The sequence below is a fragment of the Batrachochytrium dendrobatidis genome (genome assembly GCF_000203795.2).
Source record: "Batrachochytrium dendrobatidis JAM81 unplaced genomic scaffold BATDEscaffold_3, whole genome shotgun sequence".
Classification (NCBI taxonomy): Eukaryota; Fungi; Chytridiomycota; class Chytridiomycetes; order Rhizophydiales; genus Batrachochytrium; species Batrachochytrium dendrobatidis.
The window spans coordinates 22,099-38,488 of NW_006281101.1; the positions used below are offsets into that span (position 1 = coordinate 22,099).

A 16,390-nucleotide genomic window follows, 5' to 3' on the forward strand; every position below is an offset into this window, starting at 1 on the left:
ATTATTACAAGACGTGCCCTAGTCCTACGTCGACCATGGCTTCATTCCAAATACACAACAGTTCAAAGTAGTTTGATGATAGCCAAGTAAAATACAACCCCATATGAACAAGACAGCTTTGTTGGACAGTCACCATTGCCAAGATGATGCAAGACCATAATATTGCCATTTACATTTCTTTAGCCACAACTTGCTGAATTTGGCAACTCGTGCAACCCGCGCAATTTCAAAATCAGATCATTGGATTAAATCGGATTGGATTGGATTAAATTGGATTCAACCCAGTATTGGCTTGTTGGATAGGCTGTTGTATCATTAAAATGTAACTTGACAGTCTCAGAATTCAGTATTGGCTAATTCATACAAATCTGCTCATCATTTACCCAAACAAGTCGATACTAATGATTTTAGATTCATCATGGTCGCAGGCTATTCATAATGCATTAGCGTGAAGTTCCATAAATTGATTTCAAAGCTAGTTTAGATGCATCAACCCATTTTAAACATTAATCAATGTCATTTCAAACATATCCTAAAATGAATGGTGCTGATGCAGAGCCATGCCACAGTTGAATGTGCTCCTACCATACCATTTCCTGTAAAACGAGTATCTGTGTATAGACATGATCAATGGCCATGTATTACACCCATTCCAGCATCAACTATTGAGTCATTGACACCATTGACACGATTATCTAGTACCACATCATTGTAAACATATTGTGCAGTACCTAGTCGTACACATGGAACATCAAATGCAATCCCAGTTCATTCTGACATACTCGTATTCAAAGTTGGCAGCAAACAAGTCATTACATACATACTGTCAAACAGCAAATGCCTTGGTTTGGATCGTCGAGGGCACTACATTATCGCGACATCAGTGACATCAGTGACTTGAACCAGGTCTCATCCAGCGCGTCGATGGATGCATTTGGTATTGATGGTATGGAGGTGTTTGAATCTGGCAATGATTTAACAACTCAACTCAACCCATACATTATTCGTTGCGCTAATGTTATGACGTATCCAGCTAGGACATGCATAGTGTGTCAAACGAGATCAATGTTCCGTATGGGGATCCGAGGCAACGTTTTTCACCCATGACCAGTTCAAAGATCTGGATGTTTCAACATACACTAACATGGAGTGTCGAGTTTGGACAATATGTAGACTCAAGTACGATCGGAGCTGCGTTGACGTGACAAGGTAGACAATCTGATGAATGATGGAATGTATAATATCGAGGTTTCACAAATCCAAAATTGGAGAGATGGTGAAACACGTTTGATTGTATCACTCGGATGCCATGTTTAGTATTCAACATGAGATTTTGACTAAACTGCGCTCAGATGTAGCACGTTTAAACCAGCACTTGCATTCAGCACAACAATTCAATACTATGCAACGTATTCAACACAGATCGGTATGATCAAGAGCATGTCAGTGATGAATGAGTGAATGCTAGTGATGAATGCCAACGTGTATCAACTTACAACCATGATGTGGCATCACAATAACTCGACAGTGCGTATCCCAGACACTACTGGACAAAATGCATTGAAAACACCCCAAATATTGCAATCTACCTACACAGCGTTGGTGGATTATCTGTCACTGAATTTGGAGCATAAACTGGCAACTATACATGCAAATATGCATAGACTCTGATAGTCCTGCAACCAAGTTCCAGATGCCAATTCAAATGTGTACTTGGATAGTCAGGGGTTGTAACACGATCATTTATTCAAATCGCATATATACACACATGTTATTGTTGAATGGCAACAATATATAATGTCTCACAATAACGGGATATTGCTGGCATTGGATACCGTACCACAGTCGCTGTCTCGTGTGGTCAAACCGTGTGTAAGCTCCATGTATATATCATCACATAGATTGAATACAAACCATGATAATCTGGAATTACAAACTGTTTCACTCAACTCGAACCGACTTGGATTGACTCGATCCGACTCGAATTCAAAAGCCATTTGATTATTGCATGACATTAAATCAATTGCAATGGAGGCTGCAACGTATGGATCAGTCACGTCACCAACAGAAACACCAAACGCAAATCAAATGGCCAAACAATGATACAATATATACAGATATTCATAATGTGAATAAGCAAACATCGTGTAGTAACAAATATGGACTGAATATATATAGTAACAAAACTGGTTATTTATGCGATAAAATATATCACTGATCATATTATAGTCGATATGGTGTATGTCGTTTTACATCATATAGCTTTTATACTAATGATAATGGTTGTCACAATGGTGTCAACACTATGCTTGAAACACTAGAACTCTCAATCCCAACAGTATTGTGCTGGTTGATTGCATCTATGGTGTCAATCAATGTCAATCAGTAATGTATTTGTATTGATCATGACTTGTGTGCAGTGATCTGGCAATATCGTGATGTATGGTATCATGATCAATGTAAAACCATTACTTGATCAAACACGGCAATTGTGACTGATTACAATCTATAATTGGATGTGGAATACAATCACAATCACAATTGGCAGGATATTGGGTGACTATGTGTGCAATAGCCATTGTTGGTAGTTCAATCAGGATATTCCAACAAGAACAACCAATTGTTGCATAGTTGTCAATATGTGAATAGACTGTATTTGAATTTGTATGATAGCAAGTCATTGAATAACCTGATTTATATACAGATTGACCAATAAAGGACAAATGGGATCAATTTAAACTGCACAAAATATGACCAATCAAACAATCAGTCAAGTATTTGGTATACAGTGACAGTATATGTTGTAGTAATGGATTGTATATGTGATGATAACTATCCATAAGCAGGGTGACACTATCTGATTACTGGGTGTATCACCGCAGTTGAAAAGATCATTCCAGAATATTACCGAGGTTGATCATACACCAACAGCGATGTTTGTTATTGATCGACTATATGGTGTATTTGGCGTTTTCTGAATATCCATTTCAAAAGTGCTGATTGTCACCCTTGAAGCTGCCGTCATTATAAAATAACAGTCATGTATCAGATTCAAAACACTTTCATCAAACTGATCGATGCAATGCATTGCAACATTGACAAGCTATGCGATCGTGTGTTTGATTATTTTGTGATTCAATAGTGCCAATATCCAATCACTTACAATTCTGATTGTGGTGGAATGATTGACTCTACATGTTGAACCCTTTCCATTGTCCTGGTGTTTGGAATGACGATCGGTCATCATGTGTTGTCGTTTAATCCAGACTATTGGCTGGTTATTACTTTGAACATGTCAGAATTGACAAATGTTACACTGGTAGCATCTACTTTTGCCTGTAAAAATACAAATAACTTGTTGCGGAACATGTTTGGATCTTGGCAGCTATGTCTGTTGTTGAATGGAGTGAATGCATTCATGCATCTGTCTTGTTATCGTCAGTATTTCCAAGTTTAGCATCAATTCAGTTTTGTGCAAACCCATCAATATACACAAATGGAGTTGTGTATGCAATGCAATGCAAGGATATTTATAATGACGACTGGATTCCTATGTTTTGAAACAAGTTCTATTTGCAATTACGAATCATGATGGTAAAATTGATCATTGAGCTCATATTCAAGGTTCCGTGTTTGGTGTTGGTTGCATATGGCTAATCAAAGTTATTTTTGATTTTGAAAATCCAATCTGTATATCAATCTCATCTTGAAACTTTATTGAAGGTTATTTCTAATTAAATTCAAAAAATCCCAAACACCGTTGCCAATTTTGTCAAAAAACTGAGGCGAGTTTTGACTATTGATGATTCTCATATCTTGAGCGTCAACAGGGTTCTTTTCAGCAGTATGAATAACCAGAGTCTGTTGCAATGAGTAGCCTGATTTGTGTAGTTTCAACAAAGTCCTAAGAAGGTAGGTTCGTTCTTCTTCAAACCCTTTCAACACTTCAAGTTTTTTCGACACTCCACCGCCATTACGTTTGCAATAAAAGCGTTCAGGATCTGTAGTATTGTAAGCGTTTGCAGCTTGTTGTTTTGACATTCTCTTGACAAATTTGACTTGGACAATGTATACAGTCTTTGTATTGGCACACTTGTAGATGATATCTGGTCCACACATATGATCGGGAAAGCATACTTGACTTGAATCATCACATTGTAAATAGCTGGATGCAGAAGCTTGGGATGCCTTGATACTATTGGCAGCATCAGGACCAGAATGGTTGGCTACTAAAGCAAACGCAACCAAGTATTCCATCAAATAGCCAACCATTTGAGGGTTAAAAGACGAGTCAATTCTTTGGTATAAATTTTTGACAATGGGCGCAAAGGGGAAAAAGTAGCGAAGACACTCGATTACGGCCAACTCTTGAATTTCAATGGAAGGGTTAGCTTTAGCAATATCTCGACCAAATCCCAAACCGTAACGTATTGCATTAGCACCGTCATTTCCAGTTACATTAAGTTGCATTTCTCCCTTCCAGATGGCATCAAGAAATGCGTCGCGAATGATTCTCGACAGGGTATCACCATCAATGACTCTGTCAAATGAACGAATGCCTCCATCAAGGTCATCTTTCAAGAATCTAAGCGGGAAAATCTGGCCATCAACATTAGATATTCCAGTGATAAATTTGCCAATCGCAGTGTCAATATCATTTGATTTCATATATGCATCCAGAATATACGATACGAAACGTGGTCTTCCATGACATAATTCAAAGTCTGAAATTCTTGATACAATAGCATCCAGTTGATTGACTTGATGGTCTTGTAAAAATTGTCTAGCATACTGTTCGACCTCGAGCTTTGTCAAAGGATGGAAATCTGATATAACTACATAATCTGTGACTTGACCATCCTTCATAACACTGGACTCCATTAGCTCTTTGATAAGTTTAAAGTTAATACCGGTACCAGACAGTAGGAAATGAGGAAATATTCCCATCATTTTGGAATGGTATACAAATGGAGAGAAGAAAGGACGTGAGTTTTCACTCCCTGGCAGGCAATGTAAACAAAGACCTTCTGCAAGAGCCTGAATTTCATCAATGGCAGTAAAAGGAAATGGGTTTGTAATAGCAGTTGTGGAAAGTTTAGGCTCTTCTACAAGGATTGTAAAAAGATATTCAAACAAGTCAAGCCCAAAGAATGCAATAGGATGGAGTTGAGCCAGAAGAATTTGCCAAGGTTCCTTGAATCCCTTGCTTATCAAGTAGTTGCAAACAGAAACCCGAACGAAACACAACAGTTGGATAGCATGTTGAGTGAGTTTAGCGAGTTTAGGTTTACTGTCGCAATACATCCGGCATTGATACATGTCTTTAGAACCAAAGTCTTTTTGAGAGCTCTTGGAAGTGAAGTAGTACCCAAAGTTTGAATAAAGCAACTCTAGAAGCATCCTTGTTTTTCCTGCACCAGAAACAGCAAGAAACAGTTTGACATTATTGACATCGTCAATCGCATAGCTAGTGCTCCTCCTATCAAGACGATGCTCCAAGCAATTGTCGTGAAATACGGCGTTATTTGGAAACCTTGAGACATTGACAATCTTTTCCAGATGATATATCAAATACTTGAAAGCGTCATTTGGGGTTTGCAATTTCAAATTATTGGCGTCGACGAATTCTTGGTCACTTTTACTCCGTACAAAATTACTCTTGGATTTAATGACAAGCGGTTGGTTGTAGGAACCAACTGGATGTTGAATGGATTTCAGAAGCACATCTCCAGCAATGGCTGGACCATCCACCACAAAATGGATGGTGAGGTCTCCAACAAAAGCAGAAGCAAGAGGAGAGTTGGGAAGTGCTTGGAAAGCAGCAATTAGTTTCGATACATTGTTGAGTGGTCTTTTTCTCTCTAGTTCACCATCAAAGTGGGTTTCGATTTCCACTGGCTGATTGTCAAGATATTTGATGTAGAACTGCTTGTTTTCCATTTCAATTTGAAAGAATAGAAATAGAATATAGAATAGAATATAAAATATAGAATAGAATAGAATATAGAATAAAGTGAAACAATGAAATGACAAAAAAAGATCAAAACGTGAATTTGTCTCACATTCAAAACTCAATATCACGTGAACAATGTGAGACAAATTCACACTTTGAATAGTGTTTAAACATTTGTCATGTGTTCATTTGTATTGTTCAATCGAGTGTCAACTCAACAATTGATTACGTCATTCATATAATGACTCGAGTCTTTTATTCAACATTTTAATATTCAATTATTGTTAATCAGTCAATTGTTGGATTAGTAAATGTGTTACAAAACATTCATTTACATGCTGAATCTGACAAGTGAATAATGATTGTTCCAATCAACAATTGGATTGGATTGACTGCAATATTGTCATTGATTGCAGCCACTGTTGACCAATACATTGTAATACATTGACAGTCTCGACATCAACATTGTCATTCATGTCAAGTTGTGTGTAGTTGCTAATATTACACCACAGCAATACTGTTGCTCTTGGACGTATGACAACATATTAATGTAGTATAGTTTTGGAGGAATATCACAAAAGTAAAAGATGAGAATGAAGGAATGAACCAATGAGTTAATTGTGTTGTTTATTGATAAAAGAAAACATTGATCATTTTATAAAGATGTAAATAACGGTTATGCGTATCCGTGAATTAGACGTCATAGCTGAGAAAGTCTCTTGTTATTGCACAAGTGATGGCTGCGATAGACATCGCCTCAAACATATATGCGTCGTGTATGAGTCTGAAATATCTCGTTATTTATGATATTTCACATTACCAATGTTTAACAACTCTGGCACAGTAATACGGACTCGTGCACCGAATTGAGTTGTCCAGCAATCGATTTTGGAAATGTGTTTGATGTGATGGTTTGAGATGAATGCCAAATGACCACGAATGTTACCAATTGTCATGACAGTTGATTGTTGATTCAAAACGTTGTTTGTTTGGTATTAATGGTTAGAGTGTCACTCATTGACCTGTCAGATCAGCAAGTGTTATTTCGGTGAGTTTCGTGTTTATTGTAGTCACATCAACATCAGCAGATTGAACTACGGATTTGCTTGACAGAGTTGCAGATCCAGTTGGATTGATAGGCGAACAACTGTGCAAACAACTGTGCGAGTTGCAGGATGTTTGTGATCCAACAAAACACTGCTTGCACACAAGTTTGCGAATACAGATTGTCAGACTTGACCACCAACTCGCAGTATAAATTGCGTGTACGACAGTTTACACGCTTACACATCAACAATAAACCCACATAATCAGTAAACCGTTGACGAGCAGCCAGCTCAGTGGTCGGGTTGATGTTTTTTGTTGGAGTTTCTGGATCAAACTTGACCTGGCTTGTATCGAGTTGGGTCATGACTACAAGTTTGACAGCAATAGATTGATCCACTAATAATCTGATCGTGTTGTTGATTGTATGGATGTTGGTAATCCGTTGCAGATTGATACGGAATGTGACCAGAATACCACAAAGTTTATTGAGTGTGCACATTGAATTCGATGCAAAACGCAATAAACAAATGCGAGTTGCAGCATTCATTCAAGGTTTGACACCAGTCGATACAGCATTGACCGCAATGGCATTTATGTCAACAATTGCACGACTACGGAATAAGTCGATTGTTGCTTGACATTCCGTATCGACAGTCTGCGTGTGTGTGCAACGTGCTGTTGTCGCATATGAACAACTTGGATTGACTTTGTGGACAAAACACAGTCACTGTTGCGGTGGTGTTTACAGTCGTGGAAATGGTTTTGAATACCGCAACTGGTATAACAACTGCATGTGTTGGTGAGCAACCAGAGTCCAGTTTGACCAAGATCTGTCCCAGTAATGATCGAATGACATTGTCGTGTTTGGTCATCATGACAACAATGTCATTGGTTTGACTCTGCAACTGACCAAATGCGCTAGTCACAGCGGCCAGATCAGTTTTCAAGGATACAACTTGCATGGTGAGGTATTTGACTGTTTGTCGCATTTCGTCCATCAATGTGAAAAAGTCAACGTTTCCAATCGAGTTCATATTACCTCGAGTTGCCCTGCCAGTAGTTTGGATTGGACTGATACCACACACATTGTTGGTCTGCGTGTACACTGACAAATCGCTGTTGATCAATCGCATGCACACAGATCCAACTATATATACCAGTCGAGTTGCATCAGACGCAGATGCACTGTCTGGATCAATCGAAAGCACCTCATATTTGTCATGGATACATTGGGTGGTCGAGTAAACGGTACTGGTTGATTGATACGGTGATATTGCCATGTTTTCAGCAATCATGAGTTTGGTCCAGTCACCACTGCAGAGACTGCAAACACTGAACAGGATCTGGTTGAGTACCGTGATTGGGTCTTATTTTTGACTGTAATGGATGTTTTGTTATCAACGATTGTTGAACCAGAAACTTGTAACTCGCGCACATACTCACAGAGACTGATACAATCACTCAGTCATGACATGAGCTGCCACACTTTTGATCTATCAATCTCACCGGGAAGCTTACTCCTTGTGTACTGCATTTGGTCAGCCTGTCAAATATAAATAGTTGACACCAATAAATAAAACATTAGTCAACCATAACTATACAGTTGTATCAATCCAGCACAGCTTGTGCAATTTCAAGGCTAAACCCAAGATTTATACTAATACAACCAACTTACTTTATACCGAGTTTCAAAAGGCGGTTTGTCACACGCCAAAACCCGTTTAGCATAGCTGTATGACAGCATAGATGCTTGAGCATCGGTATAATGCTCAACGGGTCCTGATGAATGGCCAGTCACTGCTGAATCTGGTGCAATGGACTCTGCAGTATATATGGTTGATACTGTAGAGTCGCATTGCTTTCCAGACTGTAGTATCCTAACTGCCTCAATCAGGGACGAGACTATAATGTAAATGTTTTAAAACAATCAATCCATCAGTCAATATAATCAGTATAGTTACCATCAACACACTACAGCCTAAACAATCCACAATACATGCATTCACATGCATTCACATCCAAAACTCGTGAGAAATTGATACAAAAATCACACACTTACTTGGTGAAGCAGGGATTCTTGGATCATTGATTGGACTGACTGTACTGATTGGGCTGGATGTATACACATCAGTATATATGTTTTCCTGATTTGAACTAGTCAATCACAACATTACAAAATTATGCACAAACAACAGTAAAAGTTTAAAGTAGCATTCAACCCATTGTCCCATAAATCAAATTAGGCATCAACCAATTCAATCCCAAATAATAATCAACCAGCACAGCATACCAACCAACACAAATCACAATTGATACACATTGAATGACGTTCAATGACATTAGATAGCATCAAAAACAGTCAAAATCATTACCATCAAAGTCGCGTAGTCGGAGTCGAATCAACAAAATTAAATTCGGCAACGTTTCGAGTCCATCCCAAAATACCGTAAATGCAATCATCAAATCGTAAATAATACACATGCAAGTAAACAGCCATGTTAGCAATGTGTTGTGTAACCAAACTATAATATTCAGATGCACAACTATAATACAAATACTGTGCTGCATACCTTTCTGGATTCATGCTTGTTTCGGCAAGGTGTGGTGCATTTTCACAAGCATTGGTTGGTTGGGGAATAGTGTTTTGCACACTACGGCAAGACTGTTTTGGAGAAAGAGCCGATAGGATGTTGAGACGGGACCACAGTGAATTCATTATTGGTGTTGTAGGGTGTCAGGAAATGAAGATGGAAATGGAAATGTAAAACGAGTTGATCTCGAAACTTGATAACAATAATATGGGTAGCAGTTGTAATAGTTGCAATAGTTGCTGCAAACTAATACGTTCAAACAAGTAGTGTGTATGACTGTTTAACAAAATACACAAGGGAAACAATCAGATCTGAGTTTTGGATCAATAAGTAGATGGACAAGTATCTCCAATACCAATCTAGTTTCAGCAACACAATAGTCGGCATTTTTAATGGGTTTGATACTCTAGTCAATTCTCTCCTTCCAGAAACAGTAAAATAATGAATGAGGCAAATACATGCCATATTTTGTCGTCATTTCCTGTATATAACCACGATAACAATCATTGATATCAGTCGAATCAATCAGTTTGTGTAAAAATGAAACAAAAAGTCTTGGACGACCTTGAAGAGACTGTGAGATTTCTTGAAGGTCAATATTCTTTGACACATCGATAGTAGTTTGAAAATATCAGATGATTTCAAGTAGTTGAAGTCGGTGAATATCAATATATTATCTGGTTTGAGTCCAGCAGCAGAGTATGTCAAGTCCATAATGCAAATTCGCATTTGTGTTCCGCACCATATATTGTTGAAGCCATCTTGGATAATAGTTCTGGTCAAAAACGAAAACAGCGACCGAGGAGAATCAAATTGTCCAGCAGTAATGGATTGTTGTTGAACGATAGTCCGACTTTAAAAGACTTAACATATGTTGCGATTCGTCAAATATAACACGACTGTCTTTTAGGAACCATGATTTCAATTGTTGATAGACTTTACCAAACGCAGACCAAGGAAGCTTAGATAGATGTTTGAATATTTTACAAAAGAGTACACCAGTTTGTATACTTGTTTGAATGCATAGCCATGTAAAAGGCTTGAGATCGGGATTTGTTTCACGGAGTGTTTTCAGAACAAAAATACGAGCAGAAATCAAACACTGGATCAGTCTTTTAGATTGGTATTCAAACACTGCTTGATTCTTGTCCGTCTTTTTGGCATGAACCAACTGTGCCAACTTGTCAATCATTGCACTGAAATCAGGTCGATAAAACAGTCAAATACACAATATCGACACAAACCATGGCAGGTTGTTGTTCACATCCACTGACACCGATCATGACAATATTGTGTAGTTGACAGTCTGTCGACTGGAATTTCTATTCCGATTTGTATGTTGCCAGAATAGACTTTTGAATACAAAACATTAGGGATTGTGTCAATGTCTTTGATGTCGATGTTCATGATGGTTTGATCCAGATGAATGGTTTTGATTGAATGTTGGACACACAACAGTTGTGTTCATCATACAAGTGTATCGACTGGACAAGGTTCACAAGAGTGGTTTGTAAAGTGAGTTCATGTCCATTACAGTGTCTAGTGTTGATGATACAGAGTTTGACCAGGCATAATGTGTTGGATTTGATGAGTGGATCAGTTCCAGTGGTTCAATCTAGTCCAAGAACAGCAAGACAATACCATGAATTGCAAGTTATTTCCACTCCATCAACAACAAAGTGGAAAGTAAGGAGTTGATGGTCGACTGGAATACCAACAAGCCTTTTAGTTGTCTCAATGATGGTGGTTGCGACCAAGTCAACAACATGCTGTTGTTCAGCAATAGAACCTGTTGGCTTGGTCGCAGATTACAAGACATGATCACTTTTGGTCGATACACTAACTGAATATCCACTCTGATGGATCAAGTCGAGATCAACTACAACGCATGGGACTCGCTTGCTGCTCTTGGAACAAATGGGACTGTTGGATCCAGTCCACTCATCATCAAATCCAAGAATGATGTTGGCTCAAACCCAACAATCACTGGTTCATACAATTATTTCAAGAAAACTATCCAGATCAATGGTATCAATGTTTCTACAAATCATCTCAAAAGACCTGATCAACTTGACAAACTCACATACTTGGTTTGAGTATCGGTTTGTCATATTGACTTGTTCATCTGATTCTGCAAAACCTATATTCATTAATATGTATCAACATAGTCTCAAACAAATGTCATTTGGATTTGTTTCTTGGACAAGATTGCACGACACTTTTGTTGGAAATGCATTGATTGTTCCAAACAACAACGGATAGAATTGGAAAAAGTAAAACTGTTGTTTCTTGATGATGCTCAACAGTAATTACAAGACACAAGTTTATGGAGACTTTTAATCAAAGCATCGCTGAGTTGGTTGTCATTAAGCATGCGATTTATCATTGCATCAAACCATCTTTTTGTTGGAGGAATTTCAAGTCCTGTTGAACTCGGTAGTCTTTCAGGTCTTGAAAAGTGATTTTCTACTTATTCCAGCCAAACTCTGTGAATTCCATGAATTCCATGAATTTCTGGATTTACTCGTTATTGGATTGCCAAACAACATGAACAATGAGACCTTGAAACATGTTCTTGTAACGGAATGTGATGGTCTTGTTGGTGCGCTGTGTGTGTCGATTGATGATATAAAAACACAATGTCTAAACAATATTGAACCCACTCGAGCAGATCTACTACAATACTGTCTATCAAACAATTCCATGTTGGGTATGACTCGTTGTTTTGGAAGCGACCATTCAGATCTGATTAGAAATGGTTTTAAACTGTTACTCAAGAAATGTCCGACAACAATCATCGATTGGACAACTTGGAAACTCAGCAAAATATGGAATCTTATTCATCACTCAAAAGGCTGGAATATTGATGGAGTCGTCCGACCTTGAACTTGCTTTTACTTTGCTGTTGGTCAAAAAATACTATTCAAATGGACATTCACAAACTGCTTTCCATCACAACATTTGTCTCTTCAAAAACTCATACGCAATGTTGTCTCATCAATATTGACCAATGTATTGGAATCTGTTTCGTCATGCGGTTTTCCAAATGAAACAACTTTACAGCACATGTTTATGGAGATATTGGTTTACTTGACTAAACCAGACTGTTCAATCTAACCAAAACTATCAAAAGTATTTCCCAACAACTCGAATGTGACGGACACTATTGCTGGTGGAATTGATTATTATTTGGACAATGGACTAGCAATCAATCAACACATTGACAGATTTGTCATCACAAATGGAAACAACGACAATCCAGTTGTAATCCATATTGAGCCTTGAATTCAAACAGTCGTGAATCAAATCATTAATAAACTACAAAAACAGTCCAATATGCCAACTCACATTTATCCACAACTCGATATGTGATGTTCAAATGTCTAATATTCAGACTGTGCTGATTGCAATTGTGGTTGTGTGTAAATATCAATCCAATACTCGATTCAATGCTTGATTCAACTTGAGCATGTACAGTTTTGTAGTAATCCATTTGATCACATTGACAGAATCAAGCAATGATCTGATTCAACAACACCGAATGATGCATACATATCACTTGTATCAATCAATTGTACACAATCAGTCAATATAATCAACAATCACTGGCATGATTGACATGATTTATTCAATTTATTCGATCCATTTAATTGCATAGATCTGACTGGCATTGCAACTCATTGTTGTAAAATCACAACCTCACAATCCATCATCAATTATCAAGATTATACACCCGCTCATATATGTCCTTGTTGTATACCGCTGTGATTTGAGTTCGGTCACTTGTCAATTCATCTCGATAGCGTTTGGCTTCAGCTGGTGATTGAACACCTTGAATATACTGCGTGATATCATTCCACAGTTCAGGCGGTACGTGTGCCTTGTCAAGACTCGATTTGCACCATTGTGGTTGTTGTGGAGCCACATGTGCAGTCGAAACAATCCGACAAGATGGATTCACTACAAAAAATGTCAGAATCTTGCAATGTCCTGGTTGAGTTGGATCTGCAAGTTCAAATGATTGTTCTTTGTGTTGGTATAGATTGGGATAAACTACACATCGACCATTTGGTAATTCAAGCGATCCTATATACTGATTTCGCAGTGATTCTCGATCAGTGTCATACACATCTTCCCAATACATCTCAGATGCTTTTCGACGTTCAAACCGATCAACAGCCTCGCGGAAATCGAGTTTGGGTGTGGTGATATTTTCCACGTCGTAGTAATACAGTCCAGTTGCAACAATCGATTCGTTAATTGGACCTTCATTGTGCCAGTTTCCCTTGTCGTATTTAGGTTTGGATGGTGTCAATTGAATGTTGGTGAGTTTGACAATGACTTGCAGATTACGACCACGCAGTGATACTGGTTTTGCTGATTCATATTTGGATTCAAAATGTTTCGGAAGTATTGGTACATATACGGGACGAATGACTCGAGTGTCTGGTTCCATACCACCATAGTCTGACTGGCTTGGTGATTCATATCCATTTATGCCATTACGAAGATCAATATACTTGAACATTGGATCCATCGTTCTGAACAGACTTTCAAACATTGGGACAAAACATTTGAATATTTTGGCAATGCATTTGTACATGTCTTGATGCCATATCGGATTCAGATTGTTGATGTATGAGTTGATGGTCACACTGCCATCCTGTTCGACACGGAATTCACTCGGAAGACATTGGAACTTGCATGATATAAACTTGGGATTGCCTCGAATGATGGGCGTATCTGAAACAAGTCGAGTCGATAACAATATATCGCATGGTACCATTTTGGTGTATTTGAGTCGTATATCCAGTGGTGCAATCATCGTTTGTCCATATACAACACTGTACATTGATGCATCAATCAGATTGTGCACCATTTGACCAGTGTTGTGATTTGATCCATGTTCAATATCCGATACATTTGTCATCAATCGCGTGTATACATTGTCAGGTATGCCATTGTCCAGTATATACGTCAGTTCAACAGGTCCTGGGACAATTGTGCCAAATCCATCACTGCCACTACAAACAAGCTGTTTGACAAAAACACCGAGTTGTTCCAACGCAAGATTAAATGTTGATGGTGATATGTTCCGATCGAGTGAGTCAGCCCTCCATTGCTCCACAATATGCTGGTTTGTGATATCGATCCACCACATGGGTTTGCAAAGTATACATTGCAGATACTGGATATACTGCATCTCGACAAGTGTGCGTGCCTTTCCACGTACATATCCGGCCATTCCAGAACTCATATCAATTTTGACATTGTCGTCGTATGGCCAAATGCTGGAGTTAGCAACGTAAACCCGATGCTGAAAACACGTTCCAATGATCTGGTCAGCAACCCTCTTGTTTGTGTAGTCAGTATCATCCGATTTTACAATAGCCGTTAGATTTTCAAGTATCCCGCCTTGATCCAACTCGGTACGTATTGAACTGTCGGGATGATTGTCGGCAAAATCAGCAAGTGTTTTGAGTAGTTTTACAATATCAGGAACAGGACTGTTACACAAACGTATATCTCTGCGTGAAAGAATAGTGCTGAGTTGCTTTACAATTCCATATTCTTGAAACACCTTGATCATCTCGGCCTTGCTTGTAGATTTCTGAATCATGTCGTTGAGATCATTAAACATGCGCAAAGAGTAACCCATATTGAGATTGCACATCGATATCGTCAATTTCTCAAAAATCAACGATCGTACAAGCGATACAGGAAAGTCGCGCATTTTGGATGCAGCTGATCCAGCTACTTCGATTATGCGTGTTTTTAGTTCAGAGTCGTTGCTGTATCTGACACACAAGTCGTTCAGTGCTTGAATCAATCCCGATCTTATCAACTCGGCTGAAATCACTTCACAATTTCTAATATCGCATAAACTCTGAATAGCATCAATACTTTGATCAACCACTGCTTGATCGACACTCCTGTATTCATGCCATGTCAATCCAACCATGTCAAATTTACCAATTGTGATGACTGGACACACATTCATGCATAACACCACATACCTGAGCGTATTGACTATTGCTGGAATGATGCCACATTCAGCTGCTTTTACTGGGTTATCACGATGAATATTCCAATACATGGCTTGGAGATTTTTGATAAAACCAACAGCAACTGAACCATCGGATGATTCCAGTCGTGAAACAAATCCTAATACCACGATGCCAAACTAATGATATTGTTCAATGTCAAGTATACAATCAACATGACAAGACTCGACACTGTACAAACTGATCCAATATTGTATCATTACAAACATACATTTTCTGTTAAAGATTTTGATTATCGCGCAAGAAGTATAGAGATAAAAATAGAGAAAGAGACTGAGTCTTTCAATTAGTAAAGTATAAGGTAATAATATATAATCTGCCGCTGTAGAAAAGATCGGTCAGAAGAGATCTTGAATGATAATCAGGAAGTAGTCACGCAAATTAAAGTCAACAGAATAACGAGTTGAACTTAATAGATAATAACGAAGTTATGTCAGATGATATTTAGATGATTGATTCAGAGGATATTCAGAGGATGTTTATTTAATAAGAAAGTGTCTTAGTTCTTATAGTAAAAGATTGTTTGAGGCTTGTGGCTCAAACAGGTAGTATTTGATAATAGGCTATAGTACCCGGAGATAACTTGGCCAATAGGATTGATTACAGCTGTTAGCTGTGTCGTTATAATGGGATATAGTTACATATGATTGGTAACTATGAATACAATGTTAAAGTAAGTAGGGTCGTTATAGAAACATAAGGGTCAATAATGATGGTGACGTTATGAATTAGGG

General features: G+C 38.2%; 7 protein-coding genes across 7 annotated transcripts; 1 reads left to right on the forward strand and 6 right to left on the reverse strand.

Moving 5' to 3' along the window:
• Window positions 1-3,714: 3,714 nt before the first annotated feature.
• Window positions 3,715-5,940, reverse strand: BATDEDRAFT_23209 (uncharacterized protein; the record flags this gene model as incomplete). Its single annotated transcript, XM_006677155.1, has 1 exon — window positions 3,715-5,940. One exon carries the CDS (start codon window positions 5,938-5,940, stop codon window positions 3,715-3,717), a length of 2,226 nt encoding a protein of 741 aa, XP_006677218.1.
• Window positions 5,941-6,571: 631 nt separating this feature from the next.
• On the reverse strand, window positions 6,572-7,343 carry BATDEDRAFT_31424 (uncharacterized protein). The gene has a single exon (XM_006677314.1). It carries the CDS (start codon window positions 7,242-7,244, stop codon window positions 7,035-7,037), a length of 210 nt encoding a protein of 69 aa, XP_006677377.1. The 5' UTR covers window positions 7,245-7,343; the 3' UTR covers window positions 6,572-7,034.
• A 268-nt stretch (window positions 7,344-7,611) lies between these two features.
• BATDEDRAFT_87192 (uncharacterized protein) lies at window positions 7,612-8,295 on the reverse strand (the record flags this gene model as incomplete). The annotated part of the gene is made up of 1 exon (XM_006677532.1): window positions 7,612-8,295. One exon carries the CDS (start codon window positions 8,293-8,295, stop codon window positions 7,612-7,614), a length of 684 nt encoding a protein of 227 aa, XP_006677595.1.
• Window positions 8,296-8,465: 170 nt separating this feature from the next.
• BATDEDRAFT_87191 (uncharacterized protein) lies at window positions 8,466-9,716 on the reverse strand (the record flags this gene model as incomplete). Its single annotated transcript, XM_006677533.1, has 4 exons — window positions 8,466-8,543; window positions 8,676-8,902; window positions 9,060-9,154; window positions 9,571-9,716. 4 exons carry the CDS (start codon window positions 9,714-9,716, stop codon window positions 8,466-8,468), a joined length of 546 nt encoding a protein of 181 aa, XP_006677596.1.
• Window positions 9,717-10,763: 1,047 nt separating this feature from the next.
• Window positions 10,764-11,582, forward strand: BATDEDRAFT_31425 (uncharacterized protein; the record flags this gene model as incomplete). The annotated part of the gene is made up of 1 exon (XM_006677315.1): window positions 10,764-11,582. A coding segment is annotated over exon 1 (171 nt), but the record flags the coding sequence as incomplete, so codon positions are not given.
• A 1,721-nt stretch (window positions 11,583-13,303) lies between these two features.
• BATDEDRAFT_29595 (uncharacterized protein) lies at window positions 13,304-13,735 on the reverse strand (the record flags this gene model as incomplete). The annotated part of the gene is made up of 1 exon (XM_006677304.1): window positions 13,304-13,735. One exon carries the CDS (start codon window positions 13,733-13,735, stop codon window positions 13,304-13,306), a length of 432 nt encoding a protein of 143 aa, XP_006677367.1.
• An 811-nt stretch (window positions 13,736-14,546) lies between these two features.
• On the reverse strand, window positions 14,547-15,175 carry BATDEDRAFT_31428 (uncharacterized protein; the record flags this gene model as incomplete). Its single annotated transcript, XM_006677316.1, has 1 exon — window positions 14,547-15,175. A coding segment is annotated over exon 1 (211 nt), but the record flags the coding sequence as incomplete, so codon positions are not given.
• Window positions 15,176-16,390: the final 1,215 nt, after the last annotated feature.

What these genes read in the sequence shown, in the direction of transcription:
- BATDEDRAFT_31424 (XM_006677314.1), bottom strand. Translation starts at nt 7,244, where the DNA reads ATGTGTAAGCGTGTAAACTGTCGTACACGCAATTTATACTGCGAGTTG.